This window comes from Leguminivora glycinivorella, chromosome 14, assembly GCF_023078275.1.
Source record: "Leguminivora glycinivorella isolate SPB_JAAS2020 chromosome 14, LegGlyc_1.1, whole genome shotgun sequence".
Lineage (NCBI taxonomy): Eukaryota > Metazoa > Arthropoda > Insecta > Lepidoptera > Tortricidae > Leguminivora > Leguminivora glycinivorella.
The window spans coordinates 5,914,660-5,938,896 of record NC_062984.1 but is presented as its reverse complement, the minus strand read 5'-3'; the positions used below and the strand labels follow the sequence as shown (position 1 = coordinate 5,938,896).

At 38.3% G+C, this 24,237-nt stretch overlaps 1 protein-coding gene across 2 annotated transcripts; it reads left to right on the top strand.

Moving 5' to 3' along the window:
- LOC125233305 (hydroxysteroid dehydrogenase-like protein 2) lies at nucleotides 1–23,272 on the top strand. 2 transcript variants are annotated; one of them, XM_048139268.1, is made up of 12 exons: nucleotides 1–163; nucleotides 236–399; nucleotides 836–927; nucleotides 2,623–2,744; nucleotides 3,634–3,720; nucleotides 5,671–5,789; nucleotides 6,865–6,961; nucleotides 7,651–7,745; nucleotides 10,537–10,610; nucleotides 20,664–20,772; nucleotides 21,294–21,422; nucleotides 22,304–23,272. In XM_048139268.1, exons 1-12 carry the CDS (start codon nucleotides 141–143, stop codon nucleotides 22,411–22,413), a joined length of 1,221 nt encoding a protein of 406 aa, XP_047995225.1. In that variant the 5' UTR covers nucleotides 1–140; the 3' UTR covers nucleotides 22,414–23,272. The 2 variants fall into 2 exon arrangements, with proteins under 2 accessions (XP_047995225.1, XP_047995224.1); XM_048139267.1 differs by lacking the exon at nucleotides 10,537–10,610 and adding an exon at nucleotides 9,535–9,653 and having other exon boundaries at nucleotides 2–163.
- The last annotated feature ends 965 nt before the right edge of the window (nucleotides 23,273–24,237 follow it).

The window sequence follows — 24,237 nt, the reverse complement described above, 5'->3', positions numbered from 1 at the left end:
TTCAGTCCAATCATTTTTCAATAAACGGGACGGACTAAATTCGTCGGGTCCAGTCAAATTACTTTATCAGTAAGCCCGCTATATAATACGTTAATCTCCGACAAAATACTTTAGTTGTAAAAGGATCAAGACAAGACAAAATGAGTTTGGTAGCTAACACCGGGTGAGTAAAATAATGAAAAACAATCCATATTGACGTTGGCGTTCTACTTTCTTCTAATCGTTTGAATTTTAGGAAACTAGCGGGTCGTACGCTGTTTATAACGGGTGCTTCCCGTGGCATAGGCAAGGCCATCGCCCTCAAGGCAGCTAAAGATGGGGCAAATGTGGTGGTTGCTGCGAAAACGGCCGAGCCGCATCCCAAGCTACCTGGCACTATTTACACCGCTGCAGAAGAAAGTAAGACTATAAACACCACTCATTAGCCTTAAATTGCTTAAAAAAATTGCCTACACCATAGGGTTACTGTAAAACTGTTCCTAAAGCACATTATGTTGAAAGTTTATTTTTCTGTTACTTTGGACTTTGCACTGTAACTGTGTAGGGCGCGTTGATACTTCGCCAAGTAATATTTTATCATAGTTTATTTATGTTTTTGTGAATATCTGTATTCATTTTTTGTTGTTATACTGAAATATTTTGTGTTTATGAAATATAAGCACTGACAATTAAGTCCATCTATAATGATTTGGGCTACTATTAATACATATATTGTATTATGCTCTTCAAATATTTATGTACTGGGGGAATGAAATATTACTGTAATGGCTTTCACTTATCTTGAATTGTCAATAGAGTTTGCAGTCACAACATTAGGAATTTTTATTTTTCACAGTTGAGGCCTTAGGAGGTAAGGCGCTGCCATGCATCGTGGATGTCAGGGACGAGAAAGCAGTGCAAAAGGCCATAGATGAGGCTGTTAAAAAGGTAATTAAATCAGTATATTTTTAACTGTAAAGATTTAAATTTACTTGGGCCATTTTTTTTCAAAGTTGTCCACCCCACTTTTTTTGGTTTTGGAATTTTTTATGTGGTTCCACTCAGAATCGCGAGCTCTTTCAATCCTGATAGGAGAAAGAAAGTGTCACAAGGTTTTTTTCCCATTCCGTTACCATTCTTTCATACATTTTGTATGGCGGTAACGGAATGGAAGGTTCGAAAAAATGTATGGAAATCTTGGGACATTTTTTTTCTCCTATCAGGATCGAAAGAGCTCTCGATTCTGAGTATGAATCGCGTAAAAAATACCCATGTTACAAAAAAAGTGTGGTGGACAACTTTGAAAACAATGGCCCACTTAGTTCGCCCTCTTATAATTTAAATTTTTCTCCCTCTAAGTCACATTGGCATATCTCAAACTATGAGCAGGCTGGCCCGTTGGTGGGCTGCAAGCAAATATTAAGTTGGCTCTGAATATAAAACATTGTACAGTCAACAACACAGCTGTAAATACAGACAAAGTGCCAAAAATATGTATACACACCTTTATGTACAGGCAATAAAGTTCTGTATACATGTTTTTGATACTTTGTATTCACAGCTGTGTTGTTGACTGTACCACATTGGAGCTCAACTAGGTGCTATCTGAGCTTTAGCAAACATATTTTATAGCCTCTTCAAATGGCTATGAGGAATCTAGTGATCAAATGATCATGACAGATTAAATTAATAGATTATGCTCCTGACCAATTTCCCATTCTTGATTTTTAAGCCTTTCCCATATAAGTTGACTTTGGACCTTGATCCAATTGATGCTATACTCATCTATGGCATTTACTCACAATAGCAACTAAGTATTTTATAATTACTAAGATTGATGTCAGCAGAGTTGACCTTTATTCAGTTGTTATTATACAATGTAGAGAACTGTGTACATAACTAGTTTTCATTTGCAAAGGAAAATGCTTTCAGTATAGAGAACAATTGAATTTTCACTGAGGGCGGCCAACTTGCTGAGCATACTGGCTTGGGCGAGGCAAAAATGTGTGCACAAGCTCGGACGTTTAATAGGCAGTGCATAGCGAGGCTGATCGGTCAAGGTGAACCCGGCAAATGTGTAATAGACCCCCACCTAGGATACTAGGAGGTCCCTGAACCTGAAGGGTGGTTAGAACAACAGTCCGTTAACCAACTAAATACAAAACCCAATGGATTGGTTACTAAGCAACCTATCTTTAACCTTTTTATTTAGTTGAGTAATGTTATCACTTACCCTCAACATACCTTTTACATTTATTTAAATACCTAAATATACACCCTCTTATTCATAAACGTACACTAAACTTATCAAGCCGATAAACATTAAATAAATGAAAAAGTGACCAAGGCCTCCAAGTGTTCGGAGCTGGAATCGAACCAGCGTACTCCGTTAACCGGACGGATGCCTGTAAAACCACTCTGCCATCAGATAACTAAAGCAAGGGTCGAAATTTTCAAGTATATGACACAATTACCGGAGGCTTATGGCGCCCCCCCGCCGATAAAGTCAAAGTCCGTTTGTCCCTTTCCGACGTATTGGTGTGATAGAAAGGGACAAACGAACTTTATCGGCTTGATAACTTTAGAGTATGTTTATGAATAAGGGGGACAGACTATAGATATGATTTGTATGTTCTGTCTCAGTTCAACGGAATCGACATCCTGATCAACAATGCGTCTGCTATCTCCCTCACCGACACACCCAACACCGACATGAAGAGATACGACCTCATGCACTCCATCAACACGAGGGGCACCTTTTTAGCGTAAGTTTTTAGGGTTCCGTAACTCAAAATGGAAGACGGAACCCTTATAGGATGACCGTCTGTCCGTCTGTCACAGCCATTTTTTTCCGAAATACACATGTAAACCTGGCACCGGGCAGGCAAGTATGTTCGCGCGATAAATGATAAAACATCAGGCCGTCCCTATCGCACTATTTAAATAAATAAATAAATATTGGGGACACCTTACACAGATCAACTTAGCCCCAAACTAAGCAAAGCTAAGATACGGTTTATAAGTTCGATACGGACGGCCTGACGTTTCATCATAGTTGCCTGCCTGTTTAGCTATTTTTAGGGTTCTGTAGCTCAAAAGGAAAAAGATGGACCGCTTATAGGATAATTTTGTTGTCCATTCGTCTGTCTGTCAAGACCCTTTGTGTCAGAAACGCTTTATTTCGGAAATGCTTTGAATTTTTCAAACCTGTGATATAATCCTAAATTATTTTTACACTCCCACTTTGTGACAGCAAAGTGCAGACTTTGCTTATGTAACTCTATCAACCCTTTGAACAACTCCCATAACGTATGCGGCGAGTCATTGTGAACCTTGGCAGAATGCACAAAGGCTTAAGCCGGGGTTACATTAAAGCCACGCCGCGTGTCGCAAAGCAATCGGTTACATACAATTTGTATGAACGAACCGAATACAATCCCACGCGGCGTGGCTATTAATGTAACCCCGGCTTTAAGCCACGCGCCTCAGTTCACGACATTGACAGTCAAATTTACAATACAGTTTGTCAAGCTTTTGTCAGCGCGATGGATTATCATCCCCAACTTTTTCAAGCAAGCTTGTTTGACTGGCTATAGTTACTTTTGGATTTGCTGGTGTGTGACATGGTTAGTAAGTAAAATGTTTCGTTTCCAGGTCGAAGCTGTGTTTGCCGCACCTGAAGAACAGCAACCACGCCCACATCCTGAATCTGTCGCCGCCTCTCAACATGAACCCCTTCTGGTAAGTCTAACATCTTTTCATTTATTTTTATCACCCTTGCTCTGTAAGTACCTAAACTAAATCCTCTCCTAAGTAAAGTTAATCAGCTCCGGTAAGCCGTCGCGATTTATCTCTTTTGCAGTATCTAACTTACGACCATGGCGGGCATTAGGTACAGTCAACCAATTTTAACTCTAGGCCACTGTAGGACTATGTCATAGTGACGTTATAAACCAGATTGTAAGAAATCTCTTACTGCGTGTCATTTTGACATGGTTGTAGAGTGGCCTAGGGTTCCAATTGGTTGACTGTACATGTACATATAATACTGTAAAATCCCGATGTACGGTAAAAACTAGGATTTACCAGTAAAACAGGTGCTATCGGTAAAAGCCCGAAATAATGGCAGCAAAGTTGTTACATGGCGTAATTATTAGGTTAGCACGTGACTAAAAGACAAGAATTTAGATGAATAGATGTTTCGAATATTCCAAATATCTCAAGAGTTTGAATGTTAAATGAGCAAATGCATACGGCTGCCTAGTTATCTGAGTGACAGACTGCTTTATTATTATTAATATTTAAAAGACAACTACTGTAAGATGTTTAAATTAAAAACAACAAGGTTTTGTTTAATAACATTCATGCTACTGTATACAGCAATAACCTTGAAATGAGGGCAATGTGACATTCATATGCAAAGAATTGACTAATTTTATTCTGAGCCGCATCCTTACACACCCCAGATACGAACTTCAATAGATCATAATAACGGACAATGTGGCTGAAAAAGCGCGTCCGTGGCCCGTTTCTCGAAAGGTACAAGCCTTGTATTACAAGTGTGTTTCCATGACAACCCATACGATTTGACAGTTCGCGCACTTGTAATACAAGGCTTGTACCTTTCGAGAAACGGGCCCCTGGGGCCCATTTCTCAAAGCTACTAATTACAATTTACAAGCGGTAGTCAATGTCTAATATGACAAGTTAGAAAGAGACTTCCGCTTGTAACTTGTAACTTTCAGTTTTGAGAAATGGTTCCCCGGGGGGCCTTTTTCTCGAAGCTACAAGTTGCAAGTGGTTGTCATATTAGACATTGACTACCACTTGTAAATTGTAACTTGTAGCTTCGAGAAATGGGCCCCTGTAAGAAGAAATCGTGACTACGTAATATCCGTGAATGGACTGAAATCATGGATGCCGATGAGCTTTTCAACCTTGCCAAAGATAGGGAGAAATATGCGGAGCTCGCTGCCAACTTTCACTATAAGTAGTTGGAGAAGCGCTTGAAGAATAGGCTAGTTTCCTACTAGTCAAATCAGCTTCTTTTTAAGAACTGTCAAAACGACTTGCTAATATGGAATTACTATGAAATACTGAGGAGTGACGTCACGGTCAATTCATTTACTTTATATCTTTCTCTTTGACTTATTAAATAGAAATTATGTTTACACATAACTACTGTCCATATATTTATTTTAATTATGTGGTGCTTTATTTCGTGCACTGCATAAAATATTTTATTTTAAGTGTAGGAAACTAGCCTATAAGAAGCATTTTATCCTACTACAGGAAGCATATTAGTTTTTTGTATATATTTGAAACCAGAATCAGAATCAGAATCAGTCATTTATTTGCTAAAACATGGTACAAAAGGTCATGCATATTCAATTTATAGAGCTACATGTTTTGTCACAAAGACATGCAAATATTTATAAAATGTTGTGTGCATCGCATGCATATTTATATTACTTATCAGCTACTTTATTAAATTATTATTATACATCATTAAGATACTCTTTAATACTATAGTATGCCTTAGCCGCTAAAAAGTTTTAAAACGTTTTAAGAATTTACCGCCCTGATGTCGTTGACACAAAAACTACCCAATTCATATACAGGCAGTTATTATAAAACACGAGTACTTTGCGAAATTGTCACTCAATTTAAGATATTAAAGTTTTTTCGTAGGTTCGCGACGCACGTTGCATACACGATGGCCAAGTACGGCATGTCGATGTGTGTGCTGGGCATGAGCCACGAGTTCAAACCCTTCAACATCGGCGTCAACGCCCTTTGGCCTATGACCGGTAAGTAACCAGATTGTACAGGTTTGTCAGTTATTAGGTCTACACACCGTGAACAACGTCGCGAGATTCGCGAGGCAATGTACAGTTGGCCAAGAAAGTGGTCTGCCACTTTCGACAAAAGTTTCTGCAAGCTTTAACGATCGCTAAGGTTGACTTGACACATAGCATGACGTAAGTATGTATAGAGAGAGCAATTGACACATAATATTATTTCAAATAAATCGTAAATCGACCTTGTTGTCTCATGACGTTCAAACGAACCTCAACCGTAGGGTGGTTATTTTTGGTCGACTGTACTCGCGCGTCAAACTGCAATCAATGGCAGATGTAGACAAAATTGCCAGTTGGTCGCGCGAGGAATTGCTTCGCAATACTGCTACTATTGGAGAATTTAGATAGTCATCACATCATTGAGCGCCACAGTTTGGTAAATAATTGTTGGCCGATGACCCAGTGGCATTGTAGATAGATAGATAGATAGAATACTCTTTACTGGCACATTTCAGCAAAAGATACAGAAAAATATACAGTGGAGAATACAAATGATTATAAATAGAGGCAGACAACATGCGGTCTTATCGCTAAAGAGCGGTCTCCACAGACAACCTTTGGGTAGCGGAAATAATTGTATTTGATAAATAAGAATGAAAGCTCATATAGCGTAGCATGCCAGCAACCTTCAAGTCAAGGGTGAACAGGCACCTTCTGGGCGAGCTCGCACCATCTTAAGCCGTTTATAGTAAAAACCTCAACACCTCTGCTCTTATTACTTTTAAAAATATCAAAAGTATTGCGTTCGTCTAATAAACTGCATACATACATACATACAATCACGCCTGTATTCCATAAAGGGATAGGCAGGCAGAGCACATGAAACTACTAAAGCTTCAGTGCCACTCTTGGCAAATAAGGGGTTGAAAGAAAACGATACTGTGACATTGCAGTGACAGGTTGCCAGCCTCTCCCACAGTCGCCTTCTACGACACCCACGGGAAGAAAGGGGGTGGTGAAATTCTTAACCCATCACCACACAGGCGCTAAACTGCATGTGTCTAATAATGATTGTCTGTTGCAGGCATCGCCACGGCGGCCATTGAGATGTTGACAGGTGACGTGTCGACGAGCCGCAAGCCTGAAATCGTTTCTGACGCCGCTTACTACATGCTTTGCCAGTAAGTACATGCTATTTTATATTAGTTTAACTGTTTAGTGCAATTCCTTAAAAGGTCAGATGGCAGTCGCTTTCAATAAACTAGTGCCTACGCCAAATTTTGGGATTAATTGTCGAAGCGGAGCTCAGGCTCCACCGCCTTGGGGAATGCCGAGATGATGAAGTCTGTAGTGCAATATTAGCATATTTTATTTTCATTTTTTTAGTCTTATTTCAGTTGTCTGGAAATAAACGCATTTATTATTTGTTTACCTACCTACTTTTTATTACATTTTTACTAACGGGACCAAGATGAAAATAGTTGCTAGAAAACGCAAAACGAATCTTACACAAGTTTGCAAACATTGACGTGACTTTTCGTAGTATCTGTCATGCCGGTCCATTGTTTTATTTCGTTTGGGTTTGCTTATAACCGACTTCGACGACCGGTCTGGTTTAGTCGGTAGTGACCTTGCCTGCTAAGCCGCGGTCCTGGGTTCGAATCCCGGTAAGGGCATTTATTTGTGTGATGAGCACAGATATTTGTTCCTGAGTCGTGGATGTTTTCTATGTATATAAGTATGTATTTATCTATTTAAGTATGTATATCGTCGCTTAGCACCCATAGTACAAGCTTTGCTTAGTTTAGGGCCAAGTAGATCTGTGTAAGGTGTCCCCAATATTTATTTATAATATTGCTGTTTTGTGCAGGGATCCGAAGACCTACACTGGCAACTTCGCTATCGACGAGGATGTCGTAAAGAAGGCTGGCGTCACGGATCTCACTCCCTATGCGTGCGATCCTAGTAAGTTATATTTATGTACTATAGTTATTTACTTTGTTTCGGACTAGAAGGTCGGGTTACTTTAGTTACCGAATGAGTACACGACAATTTGGCTTGGCATAATTCACAGATGTCATATATACCATAGATCAAGCAAACGTATCTACTTAGCGTGTCAAATGAACTCAGTGAAATCCACTGAGTTGTCCGTCTTTACTCGCAGCTTGCAGCTTTCGGGCGTCAATTTTTGTAAGTTGAAGTCAACCAAAACATAAAAAATGCCTCGTTACGTGATATTCAATTGCAACAACACAAAAATTATGAACAATCAAGAGCCTGAGACATATTTAAAATTACAGGCAAGAATCAACTTCAGTACAAAATTTGACACGCTCGGCCCCTATACAAATATATAAATTTGTTTCTTCTATCTAAATTAAGTTCTGTGGCATAATTAGCTGTGGCCCACCACTTTGGCCCATCCATACTAATATTATAAATGGAAAAGTGTGTGTCTGTTTGTTTGTCCGTTCTTCACGGCAAAACAGAGCGACGTATTGACGTGATTTATTAAGCGGAGATAGTTGAAAGGATGAGGAGTGACATAGGCTACTTTTTGTCTCTTTCTAGCCCCCCAATTTCCTAAAATGGGGGGTGGAAGTTTGTAGGGAGCATTCCGCAATTTTCGAATTTAACGCGAGCGAAGCCGCGGGCGAAAGCTAGTAGTTAATAATGCTAAGTATTTTCTTTAAATCTACATTCATTGTGCATTTTGCGCGAAAACGTGGCAGCGGTACCCTAGCCAGCTCCTCGAAACCTAGCAACTGGCCCATATGGCCATATCTAACGTAAAAAAAACTAGGAATATAATATAAAAGGCTAGTTACAGCAAACAGGGTATTATTTCTATGTACTACCTACCTGTGGCCCATTTCTCAAAACTGAAAGTTACAAGTTACAAGCGGAGCTCTCTTTCCAACTTGTCATATTAGACTAGACTACCGCTTGTAAATTGTAACTTGTAGCTTCGAGAAATGGACCCCAGCACTGAGATAATTCCATTAGGGAAAAATAGGTGCCCTTCAGAGCTAAAGTAACCCCGCCTTGCAGTATTGTGCTGTCATAGTTATATATCACTTTTTCATACGAATTTGTGTCACTGAGACAAAATTGATGTTCATGAGATTCGAATTTTAGAGTTCACGCTAGAATATAAATTCATGGTTCGGAAAAACGCTAATCATTTTGAGATCATAACTATAATATGGTATGTGTAATTCGAAAATTTTAATAAATAAGACTCAAAATTGTATGAAGTGGCGTCTTGAGCCGGGTATTGTTACATGGTTTTTAATGAGTAATCATGAATATAATTTTGCTCATCCTATTTAAATTTTTATCACCCTTTCGAAAACTTTCATTTGAATATTTAGTTATTTATTATGGGCATGTAATTTATAACTAAAGTCTGACTTTTCGTGATTTGAATGAAAGTACTTAGGTAGATAGCAGTGGCGGGGCGTCGATACAACTCGATTCCCTACAGATTCCCTAAAAGTCTCCAGTATCTGTAGAAGTTCATACAAAACAGATCCCGAAAACCCCTCCGGCTTCATCAAAGAAAAATTTCAACACGCCACGCCACTGGTAGATAGTAATAGCTTGTAGGTATTCGTAGTAGATAGTTCTGCTTAGAAGGTTTAAATAAAAGTACGCCTACCTATGGGGGTTACCGCGAAACGAGTTTTCACTTTCCATCATGGTCTATTTTAGTAAAACCCATATTAAAGACAATTAATTTTGACCCCAGAGAAGGCGAATAACCTCCTGCTCGACGGGTTCATAGACTCCCCGCTGGCCATGAAACAGCACTCGGTCGTGACTGCGTCCGTCAGACGGTACCATACCACCGCCGTGCGATTCGAGAAGGTTGGTGTCCCTGTCTATACTTCATAGGCGTGTTGACATCGTATAACGCTTGCATACGCTTGAGATGAAACAGCGCTCGGTCGTGACTGCGTCCGTCAGGCGGTACCATACCGCGTCCGTCAAGTGGTACCATACCTCCTCCGTGCGATTCGAGAAGGTTGGTCCCCGTCTTTATTGCATCCGTAAACTAATATGGCGACCGGCGTCGTAAAACTTCTCAATCGTTAGTGCATATACTTCCCTCTGACTATGAAAATGCACTCTGTCGTAACTGCCTCCGTCAGGAGGTATCATACCTCTGCCGTGCGATTCGAGAAGGTTGGTGCCCCTGTATTTGCTAGGCGTATTTACACTGCGTAGAAAGTTTTACGTGCATACCTCCGCCGTTATTTGAGAAGATTCTTTTATAGATGGAGACATAGAGCATAGGGTAACTTCCGCATCGCTTTGGGCATTTATACAACTGCTTACAAGTATACACCACTAACAATTAACAAAATATTGTAGAAAAAAGCGTGAGGCCGTATGTAGGAAATTTTATATCTTTACTCATTTATATGTATAAGATGCGCACTCGCTTCATTTTACCTTCATTATTTATTAAAACTGATTGACTATATGAATTGCATAATAAGACTGGGCATAATAATCATTTGCAAAATAAAATGACGCGTTGTCGTTGAGGGAACAAATGGGTAACCGTGGAAGTAAAGATAACTTTAAAACATAACACTCATACTCTTTCTGACGCTTCTTACATATTTTTCGCAAGTTATAGAAACCTGCTACATAAATTTAATATAAGCAGAATAAATGTTTGTGTCCGTCCCATGTTTGTCAAAATTTAAAACACAGTTTTGAAATTGGGTCTATTTGTTTACAGGTAACATAGGTAATCTGTTACCCGATTTCTTTTTGGACGTGCCCGGATCACCTTCTGCGCAGGCCGCGAAAAAGGTGTGATTATTGTAGAAAAGTTTAATTTATTAATAAAGTTGATGCTTCAAATTATTTTTCAACTTCTACCCTATCCTACCTTTTAAATTAAACCTATATATGGCCTCACTGCTTGATGGAATTAATTGATTGTTAATGTATATGTAATAGACATAAATGAAATGTTAGAACTAATGTGACGTTATTGCTTTGCGTCAATTCTGGATCGCAGGCTGCGTGAGATAGTATCATTTTTCTGATGGTAAAAGAGTATTAGTGTCTGGCTTTGCGTAAAATTAATTCATTCACTTACAATGTTGCTCAACAAAATTTATAACGGTGTTGGACCTTTAGGTCAGCAAGCCAGCGTATTTGCATAAAAAGGACATGGATAAATAAATCGTAGAATTCATAGACTAATCGTAATACATACAAAATATTCAGTACAGAATTGTAAACCTGAGGTATAGAATAGAATACAGATATACAAACTTTATTGGTAAATATAAAATATACATATTACACGTCATAGCCTTAAAACTAGTTAAAACTATTACACTGAATTCGTCCATTTTAAATGAATTAAAACAAATTTGGGACATTATACATTAGGTTCACAGAACTAAATTATTTATAAATACTTAAACCTGGGAAAAGTGTAGGTAGTTACTACAAAAACCTGATTATCAGACGGTGCTGGGTCAATTACTCACCGGAGCATTTATAAAGTCGGCGATACGATAGTATGCCTTATCTATAAGAAACGATTTAAGTTTCTTTTTGAATATGGCATCACTTGTCGAGTCTTTGATGGCATTAGGCACAGAATTGTATGCAATCGGTCCCATGACGTCAAGCGATAGTCGAGACTTCGCGAGTCGTTGCTTTGGGATTTGCAATCGTGGTCGTCTACGCGACTGAGTGCAGGATATTTTTGAGCTACATTTAAAGATGATTATGTTGGACCTTACATACATGCACACAGTCAATATGTATACAGATGGCAACGTTAGAATTTCATATTTTTAAGCAACGATATCGATTATACGCAGGGCTCGTTTCTGTATTTTAAATGAATATTTTAACGGTAGAACAAAAAATTTATCTATTTCATCTATGTTTTGTTGATTTTGAACCTTAATGCATGCATATTGTAGAACACTCCTGCCTTCCCTTTCTATAATGTTTGTCCTCTCAGTCGCTTAATAAACTCGTACAAGTTCACACGCATATTTAATTTATTAAAATCCAAAAACCCAAAATTAGTTAAAGTGCACCTTATTACAATCACCATATGGTCCTTCGAACCGGATGACTGAGCGCATCGGACACCGGCGGGCTAGTAACGAGAACAAAAGGCAGCCGCATTCCAGATAGTAGAGCGGCGAGAGGGTCTCGGAAAAAGTTGATGTGACTGGAGAGTATACTGCTGACAAGTGGTATCGTTGTGATCGGTAGACTTTACTGAGTACGAAATAATGACTTGTCGCATTCTCAGACTGTGGGGGGGTTAACTATGACGTCACAAAGATCGCGGTCCCGGGTTTAAATTTTTTGCCAATTTGTCTAGAACCCCTTATCCAATTTTGAAAAATGAGGTGTCGATTGAAAGCGTATAACATGCTGATTAAGATTTCTTATATGTGAAAAGTATAGTTAAGTTAGTTATTTTTTAATTAACAATAAAGCAAAAAATACTTTTTTTTTCCTCTCTTTTTTGATTTTTGTGACTCAAAAAGGCAATGAAAACGGCCACTTAGCTAAAAAATATGTTGTATAAATCATTTAACGACATTATTAAGCTATCTGTTGCTTTTTAAATTTCTACGATCGGATAATAAATAAGCAAACTACAAGCAGATACCTGTAGGCGGGGAGTACCGCTTGACACGCGTTCCCATACATTCGGCGTCTACCAAATTACACCTCGCGCAAAATTCGTTTCAAGCAGATATACCTCTAATCTTATTCATCGCAACCTATCAATATTGGTATCATTTGAAAGAACAATTAAAGTACTTTAAGAAACAATGTCAATCATTTTCTTAAAATCAATAATCGCCAGTCTGCGGTGGTTACAAAGGAAAAAGTGGGTATGCAATTTGACTGGTTTCCTAGGTTTGATACCCTAGACGAGTTTAAAATGGGAGGTAAATCGTGACATATGGGTTGTTCTCTGGCCTAAAAGCTACACAGAGGGTCAGGGGAGAAAAAACTAGGGTTTAAGTTTAGTTTTAAGTTATTTTTTCTTTTATTTGTTGATTTTATTGTGTTTAATTTTTTTGTAATTTTATCAAGGATACACGTTGGTTTCTTTTGCTGAAAATTCCCTTTTTTATGAGAAATGTGATAAATTTCATGGCATTTTCCGATAGAGACTAAAATTAACTTTCAAATAAGGCCACATAGTCGTACTTTTACTTATATAATATTAAGGGTATGGCTATGTATCAGTAGGCCACATAGTCATACTTTTACTTATATAATATTAAGGGTATGACTATGTATCAGTATGACTATGTGGCCTTTATTTGAAAGTTAATTTTAGTCTCTATCGGAAAATGCCATGAAATTCATAACATTTCTCATAAAAAAGGGAATTTTCAGCAAAAGAAACCAACGTGTATCCTTGATAAAATTACAAAAAAATTAAACACAATAAAATCAACAAATAAAGGAAAAAATAACTTAAAACTAAACTTAAACCCTAGTTTTTTTCTCGCCTGACCCTCTGTGTAGCTTTTAGGCCAGAGAAAAACCCATATGTCACCTTTACCTCCCCTTTTAAACTCGTCTAGGGTATCAAACCTAGGAAACCAGTCAAATTGCATACCCACTTTTTTCCTTTGTAACCACCGCAGACTGGCGATTATTGATTTTAAGAAAATGATTGACATTGTTTCTTAAAGTACTTTAATTGTCCTTTCAAATGATACCAATATTGATAGGTTACTATGAATAAGATTAGAGGTATATCTGCTTGAAACGAATTTTGCGCGAGGTGTAATTTGATAGACGCCGAATGTATGGGAACGCGTGTCAAGCGGTACTCCCCGCCTACAGGTATGTGGTTGTAGTTTGCTTATTTATTATCCGATCATAGAAATTTAAAAAGCAACAGATAGCTTAATAATGTAGTTAAATTATTTATATAACATATTTTTTAGCTAAGTGGCCGTTTTCATTGCCTTTTTGAGTCACAAAAATCAAAAAAGAGAGTAAAAAAAAAGTATTTTTTGCATTATTGTTAATTAAAAAATAACTAACAAAACTATACTTTTCACATATAAGAAATCTTAATCAGCATGTTATACGCTTTCAATCGACACCTCATTTTTCAAAATTGGATAAGGGTTCTAGACAAATTGGCAAAAAATTGAAACCCGGGACCGCGATCTTTGTGACGTCATAGTTAACCCCCCCACAGTCTGAGAATGCGACAAGTCATTATTTCGTACTCAGTAAAGTCTACCGATCACAACGATACCACTTGTCAGCAGTATACTCTCCAGTCACATCAACTTCAAAACTAGACGACTTTTTTCAATTCCGCCGCCTTACTAAGAGATAAGAAGCGAGCAGATGCTAACAAATTGCACATCAAACTAATAAGATTGTTTCATTACTAACGAGTTTTATTGCAAAAAGTTATAACAACGTTTAAGTGACTTGTACGTGAACTTGCAGTGTTTTGCTAATGAAAAATGTCTGAAAAACAAAAACAATTGCTTTCTGTGCTTGAGGATGGTGCTACAGTACTTAGAAAAACACAGATTAACTTGAAGAAATGCCCAAAGGAAAGATTAACCAAGGGTTACATCGAGTCTCGTGTTAAAATGATTGATGAATACTGGACTACGTTTAATAATGCACATCAAGAGTTGGTTAAGGTTACACCGACGGAACAAAAGGGGGTGTTTTATCGTACTTTTTGAATGAAGAGTTTTTTGTTTACGAAGATTTATACAACGTACTCCGGGGAGATTTAATGGATAAACTAGCAAGTTTAATGCAAGAGACTTTGATGGAAACTTCAGTTGCTAACTCAAGCTATGCTATGGCAGGGACACAAAACAACTTTGTACGTTTGCCGCGGATCGAGTTACCTACTTTTAGTGGAAGTTATGAAGAGTGGCCCGCGTTCAAAGATTTATTCATTTCACTCGTGCATAACAACAAGATGTTAAGTGACGTACAAAGGCTACATTATTTGAAGACAAGTGTTACCGCCGAAGCTGCGTCGTTATTGAGGCACATCCAAATTACGTCAGATAATTATTCACAAGCATGGATGACTCTGAAAACAAGGTATGGCAACAAACGATTAATTTTGAACAATAATTTAAAGAAATTAGTTAACCAGCGCAAAATGACTACACAATCAGCTGTTCAATTGAAAGTACTCCTAGATACAACGTCAGAGTGTTTACACAACATTCAAAACCTGAATGTACTCTTGGGATCCACTTGTGATATTTTTGCTCGTTCAAAAATTGGACCCAGAGACGCATAAAGACTGGGAAGAGCATGCGTATAAGAGTGACTCTGAACCCTTACCGAAGTGGAATGATTTTAAGGAGTTTTTAGAAGCAAAGTTTCGTACGCTGGAACTACTGTCACCGAATACAAAAGAAGTTAAGACAAACAAGGAGCGAATTACATGCCATGTTGCCACACCTACCTTTGAGAACAAGAGTTGTGTAATGTGTAAAGAAAGTCATACATTATGTCACTGCAAGGAGTTCACCAAGATGGAACCTAAGGAGAGAAGCGAATATGTCAAGAACAACAACTTATGTTACAACTGTCTAGTACCAGGGCATTCAGCAACAAAATGTCGAGTACCTGTGTCCTGTAGAATATGTCACCGACGCCATCACTCCCTTCTACATCAACTCAAGCAAGCTGAGCCTGTGGCCACCTCGAGCCCCTCACAACCACTGGCTTCATCATTACATGTTGTAGAAGATATAGAAGAAGTGCAAGCAAACACAGTGATCGCGTTACATCTCACTACTAGACAGAAATCAGCACTACTAGCGACTGCTGTGGTGGAAGCAAGAAGCAATCAAGGTCACACCATTCCACTGCGCGCGCTAATAGACCAAGGTTCCGAAGAATCATTTATAAGCGAAAAAGCGGCTCAACTGCTCAAGCTTGACCGACAACACGTAAAAGGAAGCATCACGGGCTTGGGGCCTATGAGAACAGAAATCAACCATGTCTGTGAGCTGCAAATCAAATCACAGTGGGACAAAACATTTGTCCTACCGGTCAGAGCTTATGTAATGTCGAAACAGCTGACCAAGAAGCTACCAAAGAAGCATATCGTTCAACAACCATGGCCTCATCTACAAGGATTACAGCTAGCGGATCCTAATTACAACAGCTCGGGAACCCATAGATCTCTTGCTTGGAGTCCGAGTGTACGCTAGAATACTGCAGGCAGAACTAGTCAAAGGTTCACCAGGTACACCATGCGCACAAAGAACCGACCTGGGCTGGATTCTTTTTGGAGAGAGTGACAGCACACCACAAGAAGATTCTTACCTTGTTATGCATCATCAGGTCGATATAGAAGACACACTGAAATCTCTATGGGAAATAGAAACAGACAGTAAGAGAAAATACACCAAGGAAGAACAGCTATGTGAAGAAATCTATGAAAAAACAGTCACTCGAAACCAAGAAGGAAGATACATCGTCAAGCTGCCATTTAAAACTGAGAATCCTAAAGTACTTGATGGAAATACAAAAGAAATAGCTACAAAGAGATTTATGCAACTAGAAAGAAGATTTAAACGTTCGCCGAACCTGAAAACTGAATACATAAAAGGTATTAAGAGCGTTATGACAAAAAAAGGCGATATATTGTAAAATGTACAATATTTATCGGCAAATAGGCTTAGCCTAGTGTGGGGCCACGGGACAAATAATGTACGATTGTATTAATTTCTTTTAACAATAAACTATTCTATTCTATTCTATTCTAAAATTGTACACTTTACTCATACTAAAAGATAGTAAAAGTACTTGTTTCAGTTAGAAAATCTAATTAACTGTCGGTTCATTAAAAAACATATGGAAGAAAAAGCTTTTTCAATTAGTAATGATTTTTTTTCTGATGCTTGTTTAGGAAAAACCGCGCGAAGCACAGATTTCGGAGCTCTTATTATGTACAATTTGATAAGCTCACTCTCATAAATGCGGTAAATTTAAATTCCTAATATCTTGTACTTTAGGCCCATTAAACAATATTTATCATTTAATCCTTTGAAATTGAGAAATTGAAAGTAAAACGAACTCAATTTTGTCTTGAAAATACATCGAAACAAGTGATCATTTCTCCGAAAATCTACATGTTATCGAAATTATTTTAGTATATAAATAATCTGCACAATGTGCTTAAATTGCTGTTATCCATTTGTCGTTATAATATTTTATCATGATTTTTTGCCAATTTTTTGAAAACTAGCCTTCCTGTCGCTATTTTACCGGCGACGGACGCCTGCGATTTCAGTGCCGCGCCGGAGCTCGAGGAGGTGAGACGTATGTCGCTTCGCTCTCCGAGTTTTCATCGCAAACGTCGAGAATATTTATCGTTGTGTGGGTCAGACGCCTTGTTTATACACGGGCTATCCTCGCATTGTGTGTGTGTAAACAGCGACCAACGAATTTGATCCTAGATCCGTAAATATTTGCTTTTGTAATATTTTGTTCTGTTTGAATGTTAAAGTATTACAACGTTATGATGATAAATATGTGAAAATTACAATACGGTCAAGATGATAAGACACATCAAGATGGTACTCGGGATCTGACGATGGAGCCAGAAGGTGGTCACCAGTACCAGTGAACCATGTAAGTAAATGACTTCGTGTTTAGGCTCGTTGGGTTCGTCTCAACAAGACCTTTGACAAGAGGTGGTACTCAGGGTCTGATGATGGAGCCAGATGGTGGTCACCAGTACCAATGAACCATATGACTAAACCACTTCGTATTTAGGCTCAATGGGATCGTCTCAATAAGACCTTTGACAAGAGGTGGTACTCAGGGTCTGATGATGGAGCCAGATGGTGGTCACCAGTACCAGTGATCCATGTAACTAAACCATTTAGTAATCAGGCTCATTGGGTTCTTACTTCTTCTTAATAAGACCTTTGACAAGAGGTGGTACTGAGGGTCTGATGTTGGAGCCAGATGGTGGTCACCGGTACCAATAAACCCATGTAACTGAACCACTTCGTTTTTTTATGTTATTCAAATATGCGAGTTGATTTTTGGTGACCACAATCTCTCTCCATCATCAGACCCTGAGTAACACCTTTTAACGTTTATTCCCAAACGCTAATTAGTTATTAATAATTCACTGTGGCTTTTGTTAAAGAGTCTACGGGTAATTTTGACTGGAGAGAAATTAAACTTTTAATGTCCAATATTAACTCTGCATTTAATCTGACTTCACACGATCAGAAAGTTACAATTATAAATACACAGAAACTATGTGAGGGCCAGGCGGTGCCGCGGTACGACTACTAGTTTGTGTGCGCGCTGTATGCCTCGCGCTCAGTGACTGACTGTTAGCTAAAGCTCCAAAGTAATAAGTTCATAATTGCTGACTCTAACGCATGCGTCACCGCCGTGCCCCTACATCATTCCCCCCCTTTTCTTTTTTTCAAAAAGAAAAGAAAAGGTCCAAATTAATACAACATCATACAAAAAATAATCAAAGCTAATAATAGCCAAGTACTTGCTAACAATGTAACACAAACCTTACAGTGCTAAAGGTTCAAGGAACGCTTACCAAGCTAACGTTCATATGGTAAACAAGAGATGCGAAATCATATCCGCTCTAGTTACATTACATTACACAAACACTGTTTCATTTATAATAACATACCTCCAGTTCTGAGAACTTAAAACTTAATAACACAAGCTAAACATGTTTCTTCACATAATGACACTTATTGTTAATACAGTTGTTGTGGATTAGCAGGAACAGTATGAACTTTGATCGCTGTGAGTGGTATGTTCTCCACAGTTCTCTGTACCCACGATCTTGCACATTGCTTACATGTCGTTCTTACAATGTAACACATTACCAAAAACAAAATTACTCCCAAAACGATGAGTCCAATTCCGACATAATTTAGCTTTTGACTCCACTTGATTAGACAAATTTTCTACTTTTGCTATAGCTATAGCACTGTGAGAGTTACTATCGTCCTGCTTTCCTTGAGATAATCCCATTGTTACACACTCAAGATGTTCTGACACTATGTGATACTCTAACGTCTAATACGTTTCGAGATGAATTTGGATTTAATACATGTATTTAGAAAAACATCTGTTTAAATATGCTACAACAAACATGAATCAGTATATTACTTGGGTATTTTTTACGCGATTCATATTCAGAATCGCGAGGTCTTTTGATCGTGATAGGAGAAAAAAATGTTCCAAGATTTCCATATTTTTTTTAGACCTTCCATTCCGTTACCGCCATACAAAATGTATGAAAAAATGGTAACGGAATAGAGAAAAACCTTGGGACACTTTTTTACCCCTATTAGGATTGAAAGAGCTCGCGATTCTGAGTGGAAAGCACATAAAAAATTCCAAAATAAAATAAGTGGGGTAACAACTTTAAAAAAAAATGGCCTAATTAACGCTCTTTCATTTGATATGTAACACGCTAAAAAACTATTTCAAAAATTTTGATTTCTAATTTTCACTTTTACCCCCCAAAAGTGGCCCCTAATAGTTGTTTTTTTATTTTATTTAAATTACATGCCCGTCTTTGGGTCATAAGTTTACATGTGTGCCAAACAAGTTAATCGGTTCAGTGGTTTCCTTTTTGAGGTACGGAACCTTAAAGGTTTAATTCTCATAGAAAATTTGAATTTCGCGCCAAGATTTGGTTGATTCGTGGGTTGGAAAAAAGTCTACTTAAGTTGCCAAAAAATTACACGTCATATTGGCCAGGGGGGGAGGGGGTCCTGAAAATATCACCAAAGATCACCATGGGGGAGGGGGGGGGGTCTAAAATAAGCCAAAAACGTATGACGCGATTAATGGACGCCCCCTAAGAGTCCTTTTGGTGGGCGGTATGTTTTGTTGATTTTGAACCTTAATGCATGCATATTGCATATTGTAGAACACTCCTGCCTTCCCTTTCTATAATGTTTGTCCTCTCAGTCGCTTAATAAACTCGTACAAGTTCACACGCATATTTAATTTATTAAAATCCAAAAACCCAAAATTAGTTAAAGTGCACCTTATTACAATCACCAATCTAACTTTTCTTTAAACTATGTTGAAAATCAACGACGAGACGTCAGATCAAAATGGGACTGATCAAGACAATGAGGTATTTAGTAAAAATATATGCTCTTTAACAATCTATAGTATCAAATATTTTACTGCCTGGATTATTAACAACTTGTCAACCCGCGATAGAGAATAACCAAAAATGTTAGTGTAATACCTATTTAAGTATCTGCGTATCGTGTCAGACACCTACTCTGCTACATTGTTGTATCAGTATTTTTTGGCGTTCATTCGTTCGATGTGGACACGGCATAAGGCGAAATAGAGCAATTTAGTATGTAAGCGTGTTTCATTGAATAGACATTGATTGATAATCTTGTTTGGCAGTTTTTTTTTTATATTTTTGAAGTGAAACTTCTAATTTCTAATGCGACTTCCAACTGACAACGTTGTAACGTTCAGTGTTGCCAACTCGAATTTTATTATTTTACAACACATTACGAATTTTCACTTCTTCCACGCAGAGGGACTCCACGCACTATTTTTTTTTTTTTTAATTGTTACTTATGCTTTTGTTGTTTTTTTTTATTAATCCAACCTCGCTTGCGCTTCGTAGAAAGGCTCTATAAAGTCGCCCATAAACTATCATTTTGCCGGACCATAACGGCCTTTTCGTTATCCGTTGTTGTCATCTTCTACTTCCGTCGAACCACTTTATAAACATTTTATTAAATTACTACCACTAACTAATAGCGTTTTACAATGGGTGTTCAGTTTTGTTTATATTTTCTGTTTGTGTTGTAGGAGGGCAAACCCGAAGGCCAGATTCCCACGCTATTCGCTGCCATCGGCAAGAGTCTGTCACCTGACCTGGTCAAGAAGACGCAGGCCGTCTACCAGTTCAATGTCAAAGGTACCTAATTTGATATTATTTATTTTATTTTATCATGGAGTCCATGGTCTATGCCCTATGGGGCAGTTTATCAAGGCAGTTGATTTGATCAAGAAAGTCCCGATTCAAGATAAATATGTCTAACACGCGATCGGAGGTCCAACAGATACTGACAAGTTTATTAGTCCTTTTAAAATATCAACAAACATTTCATCATCCTCCTTGCGTTATCCCGGCATACGCTGCGGCTCATAGGAGCCTGGGGTCCGGTTTGACAACTAATCAAGAAACATTTGTCACATATAAATGAGAGCGCTTACTCTACTCTCTATTGACATAGAAAGGCGGATGGCGAATCCAGTCATATGACATTGTACAGTGGATATCACAGGAATTGGTATAGCGCGTGAGCCGCGTGAGGCGGAGTGACTACTTAGATGCTAAAGCGGTATCTATCGGTCATCTACGTCGTTCTACTTCTACCAAGATACAGGATGGATAATTCCATTATAATAAATATAATAATGATTGTTATGTTCTAGGTAAAGAAGAGGGCGTGTGGCACATCGACCTCAAGAACGGCGACGGTGCCTGCGGCCAGGGCGAGCCCAAGAGCCCGCCTGATGCGACTCTCACCATGGACAGTGGCAACTTCTCCGACATGTTTGCTGGTACGTTCACTACGGAGTTGTATTACACATACAATAAGGGCCCATTTAGACGGTACGAGAACTCGCATACGAGTTTTATTACGTTGCGGTATTTGATGGCTGTGCAAAATTGTATGTAACCTCAACAGTGCGCAATGTAACGAAAATCGCATGCGAGTTCGCACGCCGTCTAAATCAGGCCTAAGTATGCTGGTAGTGCTTGAGGCCAGGCGATCCTAAGCCCAACCCAGCGATTCAGAAGAACGGGCATGAATGGAATGAATGACAATATCTATCTGCGTATTACACCTACATATTTATCAATACAATAGCGGTAAGTTAAATGAGCAGATGTCATTCATAAAATGAATGTTCCGTTCATTTATGCCATCTTTCCTGACTTACACAAAGTGTAACAGATACATGTCATGTATTTTTCAATTGTGTTCTTTCTGGTAGGCTTGTGTAGTACATGTACTAATAGTACAAAGGACACGATTCCTTGCACTGTACTAGACCGAAATACTCCCAAAATTCTGCTCTCTAGTACATTTAGTACACACACACGCGCAACAGAATGGGAGCGAAAGGAGCGAAGAGCCGAGAAGTGACAATGACAGCAAAGCGATCCGTGTGATCCGACCGCAACCGAACTAGACCCGACTGACTCGGACCGAGAGCGCGCGAGCGTTACTGTACGCCATATGCACAATTTGTCTCTCGCTCTCTCGGTGTACTACTGTACTAAATGTCTTAAAAGAACGAACTAGTACACTTCGGAGATTGTACTAGTTTGGAGCGATCTTTTTAGTGAACGAGCAGGCACAACTCTACTTTCTGGTAATGTTTATATTTATAGTACATATTTATACATAGTATTAATGTTGAAACATTGTTAACAGGAAAGTTGAAACCGGCCACAGCGTTCATGATGGGCAAGCTGAAAATCAAGGGAGACCTGCAGAAAGCCATGAAGCTCGAGAAGATGATGAAATCCCTCCAGAAGAAGTAATTTGCCAAAGTCCCGGTCAACATCAGACTCGGCAGTCAGACTGACAAATTGTCTAAGTCCTTGTAACTAATTTGAAGATAGAGCCAGACCAAGCTAATATTGTATGCCATTTCCATGTCCTGGGTTCGAATCCCGGTAAGGACTTTTATTTTTGGAAGTTTTCTATGTAATATAAGTATGTAATTATCTATATAAGTATTTATAGTGTCACCTAGCAACCATAGTACAAGCTTTGCTTAGTTTGGGACTGAGTTGATTGTGTAAAGTGTTCTCCAATATCTTTTATTATTTTATTTGTTTGTTTACAATGACAAAGTGTGGCAAGGCAATGTCATCCTTCCCTTTTGAAAAAAATACAAGAGATTTAATAACTTTGAAATTTACAATCTATACTCAAGTCAGTAGAAAGTTAGCTTGAATGGGTTCTGTTCAGTTTGCTTCCATTAAGAAAATAATTCAAATTAGTTACCACTGTGGACTTAAGCATTAAACATATACTGATTTACATTAGTATTTCACTTCAGTGGAAACTAGCCATGCTCACACTAATATTAAACGGACATTGGATATTTTATTAGATATCAAAGACTCATAGTTCAGTATATTTTGCATCAAATATTGCATAACTCAAAGAATAGACTGCATTGTGTATTACAAATCATTGTATATTTTTAGAAGGTATTTTGTCACATGTATATGTTTGAAAATTATGTACATATGAAAGTCATTGGATAACTTCTTTAGTGTTGTGCCTTGTCTTTGTACATACGTAAAGTCACTGCCAAATGTGGCACGAGATGTATTGGATTTTTTATTATTATAAGAAGATGAAATATTATAATTAAAAAGGTGCTGTTTAGATGTGCTTTTTATTTATCCTCTTATTATCATAGTTGTGAAAAATGTGTAGTTTTATTACTTGGTAGGCATTGATCTCTACTAATGTTACAAAATGTGAAAGAGAACTTTCGTTATAATAATATTTGCTTAAGTTTTGCTGTAATAATTTAAATAGAATGTAGTATGGAGCTATAAACTTAAGAAAAGCAGGATGCTTTCTCTCGTCGGCAGTATCATACCATACCCATAGCTGGGCACCGTTAATCAAATAGTTAACTTCGATAATCGTTAATCCGTTACTTAAAAAGTTAACTTCGTTAATCGTTAAAGCGATACATTTCGGTAGATTTAACGGAAGTTAAAGTTAATCGATAATCCGTTAACACGTCATAAAAATAGGACTCCACTGTAGGTATTATGTATTTCTATTTACTAAGTATCCACCAAAAACCATTAAAACCTGTGACGGAAATCGGTAAAAAACCGAAATGTAATAATTACGGTCTCTTCGGGCTTTTACCGCCGTTGGTTGGCTAAATCCTAGGTTTTACTTCAGATTGGTAATTAATTATTGGGTCATTCATGGGGTCGCGATCGTGGTGCGTCGGTTCTTCAGATTGAGATTTGAGATGACAACTCGGTATTGTGGGCCACGATAACTTGGTAGAGTAATCTAAGGCCCGCGCCGGACTCGATGCGTCGGTTGCGCGATTTGTCTGTCATGCCTGATGATTGCACTCTATTCCCAGATTAGTGATCGATCATCGATCTAGCACGCCTAATACGATTTAGGAGATCTCGAATAAGTGATCCAAAGTCGCCAATTGGTCTTTAGACTGTTTATAACCGACGGATCTGCTTTTACCGATAAAACCTAGATTTTGCCGTACTACGGGCTTTTACAGTAGCAGTAAGAACGTGGTTTTCGCGGCGCAGCGAGCCGCTTGGGGTGCTGGATTAACGATTAACGGACTCGATGAAATT

Bases quoted from the DNA above. Each gene is read 5' to 3' on its own strand.
- LOC125233305 (XM_048139267.1), top strand. From the start codon at position 141: ATGAGTTTGGTAGCTAACACCGG. The intron at 5,790-6,864 runs GTAAGTAACCAG...TGTCTGTTGCAG, and splicing joins CGCCCTTTGGCCTATGACCG to GCATCGCCACGGCGGCCATT. The intron at 20,773-21,293 runs GTACCTAATTTG...GTTATGTTCTAG, and splicing joins CTACCAGTTCAATGTCAAAG to GTAAAGAAGAGGGCGTGTGG.